The sequence below is a fragment of the Antechinus flavipes genome, chromosome 6 (genome assembly GCF_016432865.1).
Source record: "Antechinus flavipes isolate AdamAnt ecotype Samford, QLD, Australia chromosome 6, AdamAnt_v2, whole genome shotgun sequence".
NCBI classification, from domain to species: Eukaryota; Metazoa; Chordata; class Mammalia; order Dasyuromorphia; family Dasyuridae; genus Antechinus; species Antechinus flavipes.
This window is the reverse complement of record NC_067403.1, coordinates 149,104,132-149,121,565: the sequence shown is the minus strand read 5'-3', so window position 1 is coordinate 149,121,565 and position 17,434 is coordinate 149,104,132. Positions and strand designations below refer to the sequence as shown.

General features: G+C 34.0%; 1 protein-coding gene across 2 annotated transcripts in view; it reads left to right on the top strand.

Moving 5' to 3' along the window:
- STPG2 (sperm tail PG-rich repeat containing 2) overlaps positions 1-17,434 on the top strand; it is a 686,155-nt gene that overhangs the window by 575,635 nt on the left and 93,086 nt on the right. For both annotated transcript variants that reach the window (XM_051967542.1, XM_051967543.1), the window contains exon 13: positions 14,816-14,967. In XM_051967542.1, coding sequence (XP_051823502.1) covers positions 14,816-14,967 — 152 coding nt within the window. The remainder of the gene's footprint in view (positions 1-14,815; positions 14,968-17,434) is intronic.

The following is a 17,434-nucleotide window of genomic DNA, read 5'->3' as shown; positions in this document are numbered from 1 at the left end:
CGGCTAGAAAAACCCAATTCAAGTATCAAGGAGCCACAATAAGGATCACCCAGGATGTGGCAGCATCCACATTAAAAGATCGAAGGGCCTGGAATATGATATTCCGAAAGGCTAAGGAACTTGGTATGCAACCAAAAATAACTTACCCAGCGAGAATGAGCATCTTTTTCCAGGGAAGAAGATGGACATTCAACGAAGTAAGCGAATTTCATCTATTTCTGATGAAAAAACCAGAACTTAACAAAAAGTTTGATCTACAAATATAGAACTCAAGAGAAATCTAAAAAGGTAAAGATTAATCTTGGGAACTATATTTTGACTATATAGATGTATAAAGAATACATGTATACCTTGCTCTAGAAATTGATGTGGAAAGGACATTGTACCAGAAAAAGGGTAAAGTGGGGGTAGTACATCTCATGAAGAGGCATAGGAAACCTATTATATCTGAGAGAAAGAATGGAGGGGGATGAATATAGTGGGTATCTTACTGCCTTCAGAATTGGCTTTAAGTGAAAAATCTTAAGACATATTCAATCTATGGTGAAACTTCTCCCATCTCATTGAAAAGTGAGAAGGGAAAAGTGGAAAGGGAAGGAATAAGCTAAGCGGAAGGGAATACGGGAACTGGGAGGGAAAGGGGTAAGATAGGGGGAGGAACTCTAAGGCAGGGGGAGGGACACTAAAAAGGGAGGGCTGTGAGAAGCAAGGGGTGCTCACAAGCTTAATACTTGGAAGGGGGGGAAAGGGGAAAGAAGGGAGGAAAGCATAAACCGGGGTTAACAAGATGGCAAGTAATACAGAATTGGTCATTCTAACCATAAACGTGAACGGGGTAAACTCCCCCATAAAGAGGAAGCGGTTAGCAGAATGGATTAAAAGCCAGAATCCTACAATATGTTGTTTACAGGAAACACACCTGAAGCGGGGAGATACATGCAGGTTAAAGGTAAAAGGTTGGAGCAAAATCTACTATGCTTCAGGTGAAGTCAAAAAAGCAGGGGTAGCCATCCTGATCTCAGATCAAGCTAAAGCAAAAATTGACCTAATTAAAAGAGATAAGGAAGGACACTATATCTTGCTAAAGGGTAGCATGGATAATGAAGCACTATCTATATTAAACATATATGCACCAAGTGGGGTAGCATCTAAATTCTTAAAAGAGAAACTAAGAGAGCTGCAAGAAGAAATAGACAGTAAAACTATAATAGTGGGAGATCTTAACCTTGCACTCTCAGAATTAGATAAATCAAACCAGAAAATAAATAAGAAAGAAGTCAAAGAGGTAAACAGAATACTAGAAAAGCTAGATATGATAGATCTCTGGAGAAAATGTAATGGAGACAGAAAGGAATACACTTTCTTTTCAGCAGTTCATGGAACCTATACAAAAATTGACCATATATTAGGACATAAAAACCTCAAACTCAAATGTAGTAAGGCAGAAATAGTAAATGCATCCTTTTCAGACCACGATGCAATGAAAATTACATTCAACAAAAAAGCAGGGGGAAGTAGACCAAAAAATAATTGGAAACTAAATAATCTCATACTAAAGAATGATTGGGTAAAACAGCAAATCATAGACATAATTAATAACTTCACCCAAGAAAACGATAATAATGAGACATCATACCAAAATGTATGGGATGCAGCCAAAGCGGTAATAAGGGGAAATTTCATATCTCTAGAGGCCTATTTGTACAAAATAGAGAAAGAGAAGGTCAATGAATTGGGTTTGCAATTAAAAATGCTAGAAAAGGAACAAATTAAAAACCCCCAGTCAAACACTAAACTTGAAATTCTAAAAGTAAAAGGTGAGATCAATAAAATTGAAAGTAAAAAAACTATTGAATTGATTAATAAAACTAAGAGTTGGTTCTATGAAAAAACCAACAAAATAGACAAACCCTTAGTAAATCTGATTAAAAAAAGGAAAGAGGAAAATCAAATTGTTAGTCTTAAAAATGAAAAGGGAGAACTCACCACTAACGAAGAGGAAATTAGAGCAATAATTAGGAGTTACTTTGCCCAACTTTATGCCAATAAATTCGACAACTTAAATGAAATAGAAAAATACCTCCAAAAATACAGCTTGCCCAAACTAACAGAGGAAGAAGTAAATATCCTAAACAGTCCCATCTCAGAAAAAGAAATAGAACAAACTATCAATCAACTCCCTAAGAAAAAATCCCCAGGACCAGATGGATTTACATGTGAATTCTACCAAACATTTAAAGAACAATTAACTCCAATGTTATATAAACTATTTGAAAAAATAGGGATTGAAGGAGTCCTACCAAACTCCTTTTATGACACAGATATGGTACTGATACCTAAACCAGGTAGGCTGAAAACAGAGAAAGAAAATTATAGACCAATCTCCCTAATGAATATTGATGCTAAAATCTTAAATAAAATATTAGCAAAAAGATTACAGAAAATTGTCACCAGGATAATACACTATGACCAAGTAGGATTTATACCAGGAATGCAGGGCTGGTTCAATATTAGGAAAACTATTAGCATAATTGACTATATCAATAACCAAACAAACAAAAACCACATGATCATCTCAATAGATGCAGAAAAAGCATTTGATAAAATCCAACATCCATTCCTAATAAAAACACTTGAGAGCATAGGAATAAATGGACTTTTCCTTAAAATAGTCAGGAGCATATATTTAAAACCATCAGTAAGCATCATATGCAATGGGGAAAAACTGGAACCTTTCCCAGTAAGATCTGGAGTGAAGCAAGGTTGCCCACTATCACCATTATTATTTAATATCGTATTAGAAACACTAGCCTCGGCAATAAGAGTCGAGAAAGATATAAAAGGAATTAGAGTAGGCAATGAGGAAACCAAACTATCACTCTTTGCAGATGATATGATGGTATACCTAGAGAACCCCAGAGATTCTACCAAAAAGCTATTGGAAATAATTCATAATTTTAGCAAAGTAGCTGGCTACAAAATAAATCCCCATAAATCCTCAGCATTTTTATACATCACCAACAAAACCCAACAGCAAGAGATACAAAGAGAAATTCCATTCAGAATAACTGTTGATACCATAAAATATTTGGGAATCTATCTACCAAAGGAAAGTCAGGAATTATATGAGCAAAATTATAAAAAAGTCTCCACACAAATAAAGTCAGACTTAAATAATTGGAAAAATATTAAGTGCTCTTGGATCGGCCGAGCGAACATAATAAAGATGACAATACTCCCTAAACTAATCTATTTATTTAGTGCTATACCAATCAGACTTCCAAGAAAATATTTTATTGATCTAGAAAAAATAACAACAAAATTCATATGGAACAATAAAAAGTCGAGAATCTCAAGGGAATTAATGAAAAAAAAATCAAATGAAGGTGGCCTAGCTGTACCTGATCTAAAATTATATTATAAAGCAGCAGTCACCAAAACCATTTGGTATTGGCTAAGAAATAGATTAGTGGATCAGTGGAAAAGGCTAGGCTCACAAGACAGAATAGTCAATTATAGCAATCTAGTGTTTGACAAACCCAAAGCCCCTAACTTCTGGGAAAAGAATTCATTATTTGATAAAAACTGCTGGGATAATTGGAAATTAGTATGGCAGAAATTAGGCATGGACCCACACTTAACACCATATACCAAGATAAGATCAAAATGGGTCTATGACCTAGGCATAAAGAACGAGATTATAAATAAATTAGAGGAACATAGAATAGTTTATCTCTCAGACTTGTGGAGGAGAAAGAAATTTGTGACCAAAGATGAACTAGAGACCATTACTGATCACAGAATAGAAAATTTCGATTACATCAAATTAAAAAGCCTTTGTACAAATAAAACTAATGCAAACAAGATTAGAAGGGAAGCAACAAACTGGGAAAACATTTTCACAGTTAAAGGTTCTGATAAAGGCCTCATTTCCAAAATATATAGAGAACTGACTCAAATTTATAAGAAATCAAGCCATTCTCCAATTGATAAATGGTCAAAGGATATGAACAGACAATTTTCAGAGGATGAAATTGAAACTATTACCACTCATATGAAAGAGTGTTCCAAATCATTATTGATCAGAGAAATGCAAATTAAGACAACTCTGAGATACCACTACACACCTGTCAGATTGGCTAAGATGACAGGAAAAAATAATGATGAATGTTGGAGGGGATGCGGGAAAACTGGGACACTAATGCATTGTTGGTGGAGTTGTGAACGAATCCAACCATTCTGGAGAGCAATCTGGAATTATGCCCAAAAAATTATCAAAATGTGCATATCCTTTGATCCAGCAGTGTTTCTATTGGGCTTATATCCCAAAGAAATACTAAAGAAGGGAAAGGGACCTGTATGTGCCAAAATGTTTGTAGCAGCCCTGTTTGTAGTGGCTAGAAACTGGAAAATGAATGGATGCCCATCAATTGGAGAATGGCTGGGTAAATTGTGGTATATGAATGTTATGGAATATTATTGTTCTGTAAGAAATGACCAGCAGGATGAATACAGAGAGGCTTGGAGAGACCTACATGAACTGATGCTAAGTGAAATGAGCAGAACCAGGAGATCATTATACACTTCGACAACGATATTGTATGAGGACATATTTTGATGGAAGTGGATTTCTTTGACAAAGAGACCTGAGTTTCAATTGATAAATGACGGACAAAAGCAGCTACACCCAAAGAAAGAACACTGGAAAACGAATGTGAACTATCTGCATTTTTGTTGTTCTTCCCAGATTATTTATACCTTCTGAATCCAATTCTCCCTACGCAACAAGAGAACTGTTCGGTTCTGTAAACATATATTGTATCTAGGATATACTGCAACATATCCAACATATAAAGGACTGCTTGCCATCTAGGGGAGGGGGTGGAGGGAGGGAGGGGAAAAAAAATCGGAACAGAAATGAGTGTCAATATAATGTAATTATTAAATAAAAAATTAAAAAAAAAATACAAAACTGTGAACAGTCATTAAAAAAAAAATAATAATAACTTTGGTGCTCCAAATTTTTTCTCCTTCCCTTCCTCCACCCTCTCTCCTAGACAACAAGTAATACAACATATGTTAATTCTTCTACACATATTTTGACATTTATCATGCTACACAAGAAAAATAAAATCAAAAAGAAAAAATGAGGAAAAAAAAAGCAAACAATAACTAAAAAGATGAAAAAACTATGTTGTGATCCACATTCAGTCCCCACAGTCCTCTCTCTGGGTGTTTCTCTTAATCACAAAACTATTGGAACTGCACTGAATCATCTCATTGTTGAAAAGAGCCACTTCCATCAGAAGTAATTATTACATAATTTTGCTGTTGCTATGTACAATGTTCTCCTAGTTCTACTCACTTCACTTAGCATGTAAGTTTCTCCAAGGTAGGCTATTTCTTAACTAATCATTGAGTGCCTATGAATCTCAACAAGGAGGCTCTCTACAATGTTCTGGAATTCAATATAAACACAAATAGGAACATTAGCATTTCACCATTTACAAGTTGTTTCCTCTCCAACTTGGACTATGATTTTCTCCCTGACAAAAACATTTATTTTTGGTGGGCATATAACTTTTTATTTTATATCTAATACAAATGATGAGAGGCTCATTGAAAAAATAATCATTTTTATTCTATATTTCAAATAATCATATATAATTTTCAACTTGTTTAGCCAGTCAATAAGTATTTAAACACCTACTGTGTGCCAGATATTACCAGATTATTACTTTTTTATACTCCACTAATAATGTATATTATTACCTTGCAAAAACATACTTAGCATATTTTAAACAATAGCACAGTGAAACCTTATATTTTCTAGTTTTCAATCAATTATGCATTGATAAAGATGCTGTCTACAACTGACAGTCATTTGTGAAAGTTGTCTTTTTCCTTACTAATACTATCATAAAATGTTACCTTGAAATAATGTATTTCATTCTCATAAAATTTTTACATAAATGAGGAAGTACACATAGAGACTGGGAATTGTTGATGTTCTCCTTGCTCAACTTCATTTGATATTAAAAAGATCCAAGTTTTATTAAGCTGTTGGTATTTTCCCCTCCTTCAGAAATCTTGTGACTTAGTTCTTCAGGAGCTTAAAATTGATCTCAAAATTAATTAAAATTAGATCTAAAATTAATAAAAAATACAAAAGTTTTTCCAATCAGGTTATTAAAAAGAAATATGGCATGAAATATCATGAAAAAAAAACACACTACAACACTGCTAACTTTCTTTTAAAATTTATTAATTTAAAACAAATATGAAATAGAAAAAAACAGAAAAAGAAAAAAATTGGCATGTGCAATAGCAGAACATGAAATAAATTTCCATTTCAGGAAAGTCTATATAATAATGTGTTCATGCATTCAAAACTGTCCATCTTTGCTTCCTTGTAGATTTTCTTTGGTTCTCTGCTGTGTACTTTTTTACTTTTCTTTTTCCCCTTCTTTTCTCTCCCCAACCTTCTCTAAGAAGGCTACAATTGTATACATATATACACATAAGTGTATTTATATATGCATGTATACATATTCATACATTTATATATGTACATAAATGTTTATATTTATATGTATATATACAGGTATAAATAGATAAATAAATATAATCATACACATACGCATTCAAGCACATCTAAATAAGGATATACTGCCACTTGTTTGTCCTCTCTTACTCTGAAGGTGTATAATATCATCCTTCATAAATCAAAGTCTTTCCATATTTTTTCTAAATCCACCAACTTTTCATTTCCTATACCAAAGCAATGTTTCAGCCTTATAATATCTAGTTATTTTAAATGGTTAAAATAATATTGATTAATAATGGATGCCATATAGCTTTAACTTTCAGATCAATGATTGCTAGCCCTGCTTTTTTTCTAATAAATTCTACTTCTGATCATTATTATTTCTTATTTCTATCCCTGCTGATGCCTTTGCTTTACTTGCTATCTTGCCTTGGTACTACTTAATCTACTCTATCTCCAAGGATTCCCCCCTTATCCTGTCATCCAACCTTTTCCCTCCCTGTTTATCTCATTCCCATTAATCTATACATCCTTATATACCAACCCCTTTCCCTATTCCCTCCCTCTTTTATTTATTTATAAATTTTGAAGACTTTTACACACACACACACACATTGTTCCCTCTTTAATCCATTTCTGATATGAGTAAGATTTCAGAATATCTAGTCCTTCTCTTCCAATTCCTCTATATCAGTTCTTGTTATGGTTCATTCATACAACATAATTACTCTTTTTACCTTTTCCTATGTGGTTTCTAGAATCACATCATACTCAGCGCTATCCCTATCTTTCTTTGAACACCTCAATTACTAATGACAGTTGTAGACATATAGTTAACATAAAACATAATTTTTGTCCTTAGTAGTCCCTTGAAATTAGTCTTTGCTATTTACCTTATATTTCTCTTGGACCTTATACATAAAGTTTCCTGTTAATTTCTAGTCTTTTTGCAACAAAATCATGAAAGTCTGTCATCTCATTGAATGTCCATTTTTTCACTCGGGATTATGCTTAACTTTGGTGAGGATGAAATTTTTGGTCACAACCTAAGTTGCTTTTTGATATAAAATGTTCCAAGAGCTATGGACTTTTAATGTAGCCAATGCTAGGTCTTATGTGATTATAATTGTGGCTCTACTACATTTGAATTGTTTTTTTCTTCCTTGTTGCTTGTAATATTTCCTTCTTGGTATGGGAATTTTGAAATTTGACTTTAGTGTTTCTGTAGATTTTCCTCATAGGATCTCTTTTAGGTGGTAATTATTGGATTTTTTGTATTTCTCCTTTCTCTTCTAATACTTCAGAATAATTTTCTTTAATTATATCATGTATTATTTGATCAAGTTTCTCTTTTTAATTGTAGCTTTTAGGTAGTCTGATTATTTTTATGTTTTCTTGATCTGTCTGTTCTTTGGAACAATTATTATTGGTATGAAATATTTCACATTCATGTTTTTCATACTTTATATTTGATTTTATAATTTTTTGGTTTATTTCAACTTTACTGACTTCCTCTTATCCAATTCTAATTTTGAAGGAGTCATTTTATTCTTTAAGATTCTGCTTTTTCTTTTCTAATTAGTTGACTTTCTTCTCATAATCTTGTTTTTCTTGGATTTTTTTTATTTTTTATTCAATCTTTCTCTTTTGATTTTAATATCTTTTTGAGTTGTCTTTTTAATAAATTCTTTTGAGGCAGATGGCCATTTAATGTTGCTTTTTGGGTAAGAGAGCCTCTTTTTACTTCAATATTCTCCTTGGAAGATGAAAATTTCCCTATTATAGTAGTTTTCTATAGTTAGGTTCTTTCTAATTCTGCTTATTAAAAAAATATTATAGCAGATTTCTAATATAATCACCTCTAGTCCTGGGGTATGGAGAATAGTGCTTCTGGCCTCAGGTTCTCTCTGAATTGGAACCCAAAATCTAGGACTCCACCCTGCTCTAGGTAACCACAGATAGCAGTGTTCCCTGTCTCACTTTTTCTGCGGTCCCTAGAAGTGTGCCAATCCTTCTCATCCAGGGCCATGTCTTGGCAGCACAGCTGGGCCTGTTATCCCTTCTCAGCAAAAGTTTCCAACCTTCCTCTGCTCAGATCCTGGACTTCACACACTGGGAGGTGAAAATTCGTACTCCTAGAGCTCTCTATTTGTTCTTTCATCAGAACTAACTTGGCAGTGTTCACATAGACCAAAACTATGTCCTGGTATCTCTAGATCTTCTTTTCTTCAGATCTTCTCTGATTATCCCAGGAGGACAACTATTCTGCAATTTGCTTTTACTGTTCTATGTTTGCCTTGTGGCTCACTTAGGTCTTATTTGTGGGAGAAATCTAGAAAACTTGTAATTTCCTGATCTACTCTTGCATCTTGCCAGAATCCATTTATAATGATGACTTTCAATAATTGTTCATTCATAGGGGTCAAAATTTTAATATTTTAAGATGATGTAGCAATATAGATAGGCTAAACACTGAATTCAGTAAACTCTGTCTCATTGTGAGAATACTGATTAATTCCACTTGATTTTTGGACTTCTGGTTGATCATTGTGGACCACATAGAGCCCTAGGAAATAATCCTGGTATTCTGTTTGTCCGTCTTGGTGCAGGACCTGTTCAGTGTCTCTGAACAATAAATTACTTTGAAAATATTTGCCACTATTGACTTTTTGTAGAACTTTTCAATTATAGTAGAATAGAAAGATAGAAATCCTAATGACTTCAGAAAACTTATCTAGTTTTAATTGGTGAAATTATTTTAGTAAGCCTACAGGAGGATGAGTTTACATACTGATATTTCTATTCTGCTTCAAAAAGCAGCAATTTTAACCTTGTATCTATAGAATATTAAATAAAGAGGGGAAAAACAAAGCAAAACAAATGATTGATTTGATTACACATTACAAATTACACATTTGATTGATTTTGATTACACAACTTGCACATTCTTTGTACAAGAAGGATCATAGGATTTCATAGGATCATAGATTTTTTGTTGTTATTCTTCATTATTGAAGAGAATCAAAATAATATCACTATGTTAGAGTCAAATTACAGTGAACACTTGGGGTAGATTCTTTAAATTTGCACATTTTGCATTTCTTTAGAACTACTTCAATTCTGCTTTGCTTATAAAGTGTAACATCTTCTCTGATATTGGCACACTGTGCTAGGTGGTCTTATGCCAGTGTCTCCCATGTCATCTTATCAACTTCAAAATTCTTAAAAAGACCTTGAGAGTATCCTTGTATCAGTTTTTCTGACCACCATGTGTTTGCCTTCTGTGTTGTCCATAAAATAGTCCATAAAATAGGCAAGTATGTGTTTGACATTTGAACAATGTGGCTATCCCATCATAGTAGTAATGATCCCTATTTAATCAATTTAATCATGTCTAATTCTTTAAGACCCATTTGGAGTTTTCTTGGCAAAGAAACTGGAGTGGTTGGCCATTTCCTTCTCCAGATCATATAGATGAGGAAACTAAGGCAAACAGGGTTAAGTTTCTTGCCCATGACCACACAGCTAGTAAGTGTGAGGTCCAATTTGAGCTTAAGTCCTCTAACTTAAGGCTTAGCACTCAACACTGAGCCACCTAGCTCCTTTTGGAACCCTGGATGCCCTCTAGTTCAACCCCATTATTTTACAGATTAGGAAAGTAAGCTCAAGTTAAGTGATATTCTGGAGTTCACAGAGCTAGTAAATGTGGGATTTAAATCCAGTTTTTTCCATAGCGTCTTATATTTTAGTTTTGTTTATTTGTTTCAAAGCTAATCCTCTCATACATATCTTCTATATGTTGTTCCTGTAAAATATCACTATTTTACCTGTTTGAAGTCTTAGCCTATATAACTTGCTATTATTACTTTTAAAGCAAAACAAAACTTGAAATAATGGTTTCCATAATGTTGGCTGCCAAAGCTCACATTCGTTTTTCCCCTTTCAAAATGTTTTATGATTTTCATTTAGCATAGATTCCCTAGCAGGGTTCCTGGCTCCCGATCTAATTATTTTGCATTTGTCTACTCTGAACTTACATTTATCTCCTGACCCAGTCACCTCATCAGCCTCAATCTTTTAAACCTGGTTGTATTTTCTCATTCCTCCTTCTATTTTTAGTGTAATATGTTAACATTTTTGTCTCATTTTAATAGCTTTTCCAAATCACTTATACTGCAAATACATTTGTGGATATACCTAGCAAAAAGACAGCATGCATATTAGAAAGGATCTCAGTAACTTCCTCTGAAAAAGGAAGCTTCCTTACATAGATTGTCTGCTTTTCAAGCATGTAAAACTGCAAAAGAAGCATCCTTTTTCTACTTTTTATCCACTTTCATTCCGGTTACATGGGGCACTTTCTAACAGAATAAAGCAATGTGATTAGATGTAAGTGTATGTGGTATCAAAAATTTTAGCAATCTTTTGGCTCTGTGCTTTTTTATTGTCCTTTAATCTAAATTACTTGAATTAAACTCACAGGACTATTTTGAAGATCAAATCAGATAATGTCTGTAAAGTGCTTTGCCAATTCTAAAGTGCTACTTAAATGCTAGCTATTATTTTGGTCATCCCTTTTCTCATTTATTTCAACTGTATTCAGTTAGAAACAGTCCTGGGACAATTTGTTTTCCTGCATTTTGTTTTGCTTTGTTTTTCGCCTCTTTATTTAATATTCTATAGTTACAAGGTTAAAATTGCTGCTTTTTGAAGCAGAATAGAAGTATTAGTATGTAAACTCATCCTCCTGTAGGCTTACTAAAAGCATCCTTTGTAATTTTTTTATCTTCTCTGCTAAATCTCTCTATTTGGAAAGCTTTTCATTCCAAGAGACTTGAATATTATGAGTATTTGATATAGTTAGAGCTATTAAAATACTATTTTTATGTTCTATGAAAAGAAAATTTATCATGATGGGGCAAAATATAAAAGAAAATATTAAGAATATCTAACTTAAAAAGAAACAATTCCTGGGAGCATAGGAGTGAGGGTATCTGCTTTTTTGCATGCCTAGCTCTGTGTTTATGGACCACTACTATGAGAGTCATTGATGGATTCATTGCAACAAAAGTCTGACTTCAAATTAGAGGGATTAGGATCATTTTTCTCATGCTCTTCAGATCATTAAAACTAGCAATTGAGTCCATCAAAACAAAGGTATTTGAAAAGCTGCTAATTGTGAGCTCCTGGAGAAGAGGGACTGTTTTTGATTTTCTCTGAATTGCCAACACTTAGCATTGTGTCTCATGGTTAATAAATCCTTAGTGATTTAAATGCTTGTTGATTTGACATTATTAATCAATCAATCTTATTAATGACTTTATTAATCAATTAATCAAGTAAGGCTGACTTTATTAGGCATTTTACATTTTATCTGGGCCAAGTTCTAATACCTAGTTGCAAATGAGAAGGCCAGCCTAGACAGTTCTGCTTCTTGTTACCTTTCTCCAATACAGAAGCTTCCTCTGTCATCCATTGTTGCTCTGAGATTTCTGTAACATCAGCTAACACCTTCAGTTCCAAGTAAAGATAGAACTCTAGACCTTCCAATATGACAAGGTCCTCAGGACAAATCCTTCTTTGGAGGAGTATATTTTTCATTGAACATCAGCAAAGAGCAAACATAAAAAGTTCAAAGTAGTCATAGATTCCCTGCTACAAGCCCACATTAAAAAGTCTTAACTCTGCATGGGGAACCACAGAGTGATTGCCATGAAATCAAAGTAAAGAAGGACTATCCTTTGCCATCCATTTCCAGAAACACATCTTGCCAGTTGAAGACTGAAAGTTGATAGAATGCCAACTTTCCTTTAACAGATATAGTATAGTGCAACCAATGGACCATTTGCAGTCTCTCATGTCAAATTAAATCATGAAATACTTTCAGCAGTAGGCCACTGCAGGAGTAGAGGTAGGCTCCTCCAAATTGTCTACATGGCCCACTGGAACCAGGCCGGGAATATCTTATCTACATATGCTCCAAAAATAGCCACTATGGCAGAGCACATGATAGAATAAAGTACTTTGACAAAAATCTATATGTAGCATATTCAGTAAATTATACTTTTCTATGATATGTTATCTCCATACATACAAGAATTTTCTCAAAGACTGGGTTAACTTAACTTGATATTCTAAAGGAAAAGGGGACACAAGCAAGGAATAGCTAGAGTTATTAAATTTCCATTCTTAGTATTTCTTTTGAATGCTGTGAACTTTTAAAAAAATGTCACTAAAATGTTAGCCATTTTTGTGTTTCATGGAATTGCTGTACCAGTTTGGGTGCTATAAAGTCTATTTCAAATGCCATTAAAAACTTAAATGTATTGTGTGGATGGAAAGCACTGGACAATCTTTAGTCTTTTTCTTTAAAAATAAAGTGGAAAAATTTTCTTATTAAAAAGTAATAATTTATAATCCTTTTAAATAGCTCTTTTTTCTTTCTCTTTCATGGAACATGCTTATTTTAAGATACTGCCTACAACAGGGACTATAAAAACAATATTAGAGTAAAGAGCATTTGGGTTCAAGTCCCTCTGCGGATACAAATTAGATGTGTCATTCTGGACAAGTCACATATCTTCTAGGGCTACACACTACTCTCAGACTTGGTTACAGAGAAGATACTCATATGTAGTGGTAGGAAGAACTCCTGACCAGTCCTCAAAATGACTGATATTATTGAATTTCCTTAAAACTATGATTCATTGTTATTGGTCTTCTCGTGGAATGAGAATCCTCTGGAGAGAATTCTTAGTAGTATCAGACATGCAATCAGAATGTCTTCAATAATGTATCCATGGTTCAATAATGTTATCTTTAATACTTACCTTTGAAACACTCCTGATCTTTTCCCCCAATTTTACATTTATTTTTTATTTCTTATTGCTGCCTCAACCTTAGGACGACCCGTCACTATTGCTATCTATATAATTTTTATGTAGTTGCCCAAATAGTATTTTAAGTATTTTGCTGCTCTATGTGCACCCTTTAGTATTAATGTCAATTGATCTTCATTATACATAGCATATATAATATCATTCTTCTGCTCCAAATCCCTTGGTGGCTTCCCAGTTCCTTCTAGAGAAAGTCCATACTCTTTAGCCTGGTACTTAAGGCCCTCCATACTCCCATCCCCCTATATTTGCCCATGAAATTGTCTACTTTCTGTATGCGACTCCTGTATCCTGCCTTGTTCTCATCCCTTTGTTCAGCATCATCCCAGCCCTAGAATGCCTTTCCTGCTTTCATTTGGAACAGCATCTTGGAAAGTTGCTAAGAGGTTAAGTAGTTTGTTCATGATTCTGTACCTCATCTGTGTTGTTAAAAGAACAAAACACAGAAAAATTAGTTGACTTGACTAGATAAGCAGAACCTTGAAGGAAAAAAGAATAGCAGCTCAGTGTTCAATGAACCTAAGAATATAAATTAATTGGGGAAAATTTCATTTTATACAAGAATGGCTGGGAATATTAGAAAACTGTTTGGCAGAAAATAGGTCTGGAATAACAGTAATGTGATAACTCTCCTCTTACTCTTTGACCAAACCTAACATGCCTAAAAACCAAGAAATTTACTAGATATATAAATCCTAAATATATTAAAGCCAAAAAAGGTCCAGAATCTAAAACCTTCATAGTAACACTCTGTGTGGTAGCAAACAATTATAACGAAGTTTGTATCCAATAATTAGAGAATGAATGGAAAAGACGTGTTATATCAGTGATATAGGATAGGACATTATTATACAATAAGAAATGAAACATAATATTCAAAAAAATGTGGGAAGATTTATATGAATTGATATAGCATCATATGAACAGAACCAAAGTCTATACAATGAGTATCATAATATAAAATAAAATGTCACTAAAAGCAATTAGAACTTTGAGTCATGGACAACCTAGTGATGATTCAAGAAGACAGATAATAAAGTGATCTCCTCAGAGAAATGAAATGGGGAACTACGAAAGAGAAATATTATACACATAACCAGATATACTTGTTACAAGAAAGGATTCATTCTGGAGAATGGGAAGGATTTCTCAAATTAATGTTATATATTAACAAAAGCATCAATCAAATTTTAAAATACTCAGCTATATTTTCCTATGTTTTATATATATATATATTATATATATATATATATATATATATATATATAATATATATATATATATATATGTATATTCTTTCTAAAGACACCACATTTCCAAAATTTGAGCAATATGTTTAATGTAAGCTATTCTTTTGTTTGATTCTCAACAGCTGAGTCCAATTTTCAGAGACACTGTGCTAAAAGGAACCTTTAATGCTACTCTACGGAATCCTTTATTGTGGAATGAGGTGGAAAATGTCTCTCGGATTCGATCACCCAAATTGCAGTTCCATCTAGGAAGCAAACCTGCGATTTTAAAATGGTGAGTCTTGCTGACTCTTCTTGTAGCACCATTAGTAACCTCAGATCAGTTTGTTTTCAATAGACCATAAACTGTGTGATACATAGTATCAATCTCTTAGAGATCCTCTTTAATAAAATATTGGCTGACTTTCTTTTGCCTAGCCCTTCTTTCCCAATACAAAGACATCTATCCTTTCCCTGTAATTTTGTTTTAGTCAGTTCCTGTAGAAACCCTTTTCCTTGCAGTATTCTAGGTTTTTTTTTTTTTTTTTGGAAATAATTGTACAAACAAAAGAGGTTGTATTATGAAAGGATTGTCATTAAGTCAGAAGGAAATGCCTTTGTCAAATAAGAAAGAGAATAGAGCCAGAGCTGTGGGATCCACAAAATGTCTGAGACAGTGGTCGAGACCTGGGGTTTCATAAAGGCAGGAATGTGCTCTGGCCTGTGGTATCCCAGGGAGAAATTCCTCTTCCATTCATTACTCACCTCATTAAATGCCTTTATGGTTAGAACACTAACTGAGTTTACATCAATTAAAGGCACCAGAGTTCTGAAGAGAAAATTATTTACTTTTTTTTTCTCTGGGTAATCAAATACAAAGATCAATAGTCCATGTAAATGATTGACCTACTTAGTAGAACTCCAGAGGAAATGCCAAGAAGCACCTTCACATTCTTCTATTGTGAAAATTTTGGATTCATTTCTTTTCTGAAACCGTGGAATTCCATGGACGTGTTGTCTATGAAAGAACTTCTTTGTGTTAATTTTACTTTGACCAGTATTCTTTGCAGTTTATGTTAGTAAATGGGATAGAAGCTCCCAACTAACTGCCTACATTTGTCGTCATCTTTTAATTGTCATGGTATTTGTCAGCATATACTTGTGGTTTTCAAGTAAAAAAACATTTTCTCTAACTAATCACTTTCTAAAACCACAATCCCCCAGACTTCGAATGGAAACAGATGTTCATATTTGCAGTAGAGTGAAGCAAGAATAAACAAGATTTCCCTTTCCCTTGACTTCCTCTACCATGCAGTTTCTGAATAGCTTTCCAATGGATTTGATTGTAAAAGGACTAGGGAAAGGAGGGATTTAGTCAATGGAAGGAAATAGTACAACACAGTAAAATGAAGGATAGTACTGAATGTGTTCTTTATATTCTGTATAATATAAGACAGCTGGCCACAAAGAATGGAAAACCACACCTGGAGTCAGAAGACCTGAAATCAGATCTGGATTCAGACACTTATTAGCTGTATTATCCTGAACAAGTCATTTAACTTGTCTGCCTGTTTCCTTTACTATAAAATAAGAATTGTTATAACCTCTATTTCATAGGATTGTTGTAAAGATCAAATGAAATATTTATAAAGTATTGATTTCCTTCTTCCTTCCCTCTCTCCCTTCTTCCTTCCTTTCTTCCCTTTCTTCTTTCCTTTTTCCCTCCCTCTCCTCTTCCTCCCTCCCTCCCTCTTTCCTTTCTTCCCTCCCTCCTTTCTTCCTTCTCTCTCTCTCTCTCCCTCTCTTCCTCCTTACTTCATTCCCTCCCTCCCTTCCATCTTCTCTCTCTCCCTCCCTCCTCCCTCCCTCCTCTTCCTTCCTTCCCTCCTTCCCTCCCTCCTCTTCCTTCCTTCCCTCCTTCCCTCTCTCCATCCCTTCCTCCCTCCTTCCCTCCCTTCCTCCCTCCTTCCCTCCCTCCCTCCCTCCCTTCCTTCCTTCCTACCTACCTTCCTTCCTTCCTTCCTTCTTTCCTTCCTATTGAGCCATTCTCCAACTGACAAGCATCCACTCAATTTCAAGTTCCTATTACACTACAAAAAGGGCTGCTACAAACATTTTTGCACAAATGGGTCCTTTCCCCTTTTTATGATCTCTTTGAAATACAGGCCCAGTAGAGACATTGCTGAATCAAAGGGTATCCAGAGTTTTGTAACTCTTTGGGAATAGTTCCCAATTGCTCTTTAGAATGATTGGATCACTTCACAATTCCTTTAGTGTCATGGTTTTCCCACATCTCCTTCAGCATTTATCATTATCTTTTCCTGTCATCTTAGCCAATCTGAGAGGTGTAAAGTGGTACCACAGAGTTGTCTTAATTTGCATTTCTCTAATTAATAGTGATTTAGAGCATTTTTTCATATGAATAAAAATGATTTTATCATTATCTGAAAATTGTCAATTCATATCCATTTATTAATTGGGAAATGGTTTGTATTCTTAAAAATTTGAGTAAATTCTCCATGTATTTTAGAAATGAGGTCTTTTCCCTCAGCTTTCTGCTTCCCTTCAAATCTTGAATGCATTGGGTTTATCTGTACATTGTAAAAAAATTTAATGTAATCAAAATTATCCATTTTGATTTCATAATATACTGTAGTTTTTTTTTGGTCATAATTCTCTCCTTCCTTCTCCACAGATCTGAGAGATAGACCATCCCTTGTTGTCCTAATTTGCTTCTAGTATCACCCTTTATAACTAAATCA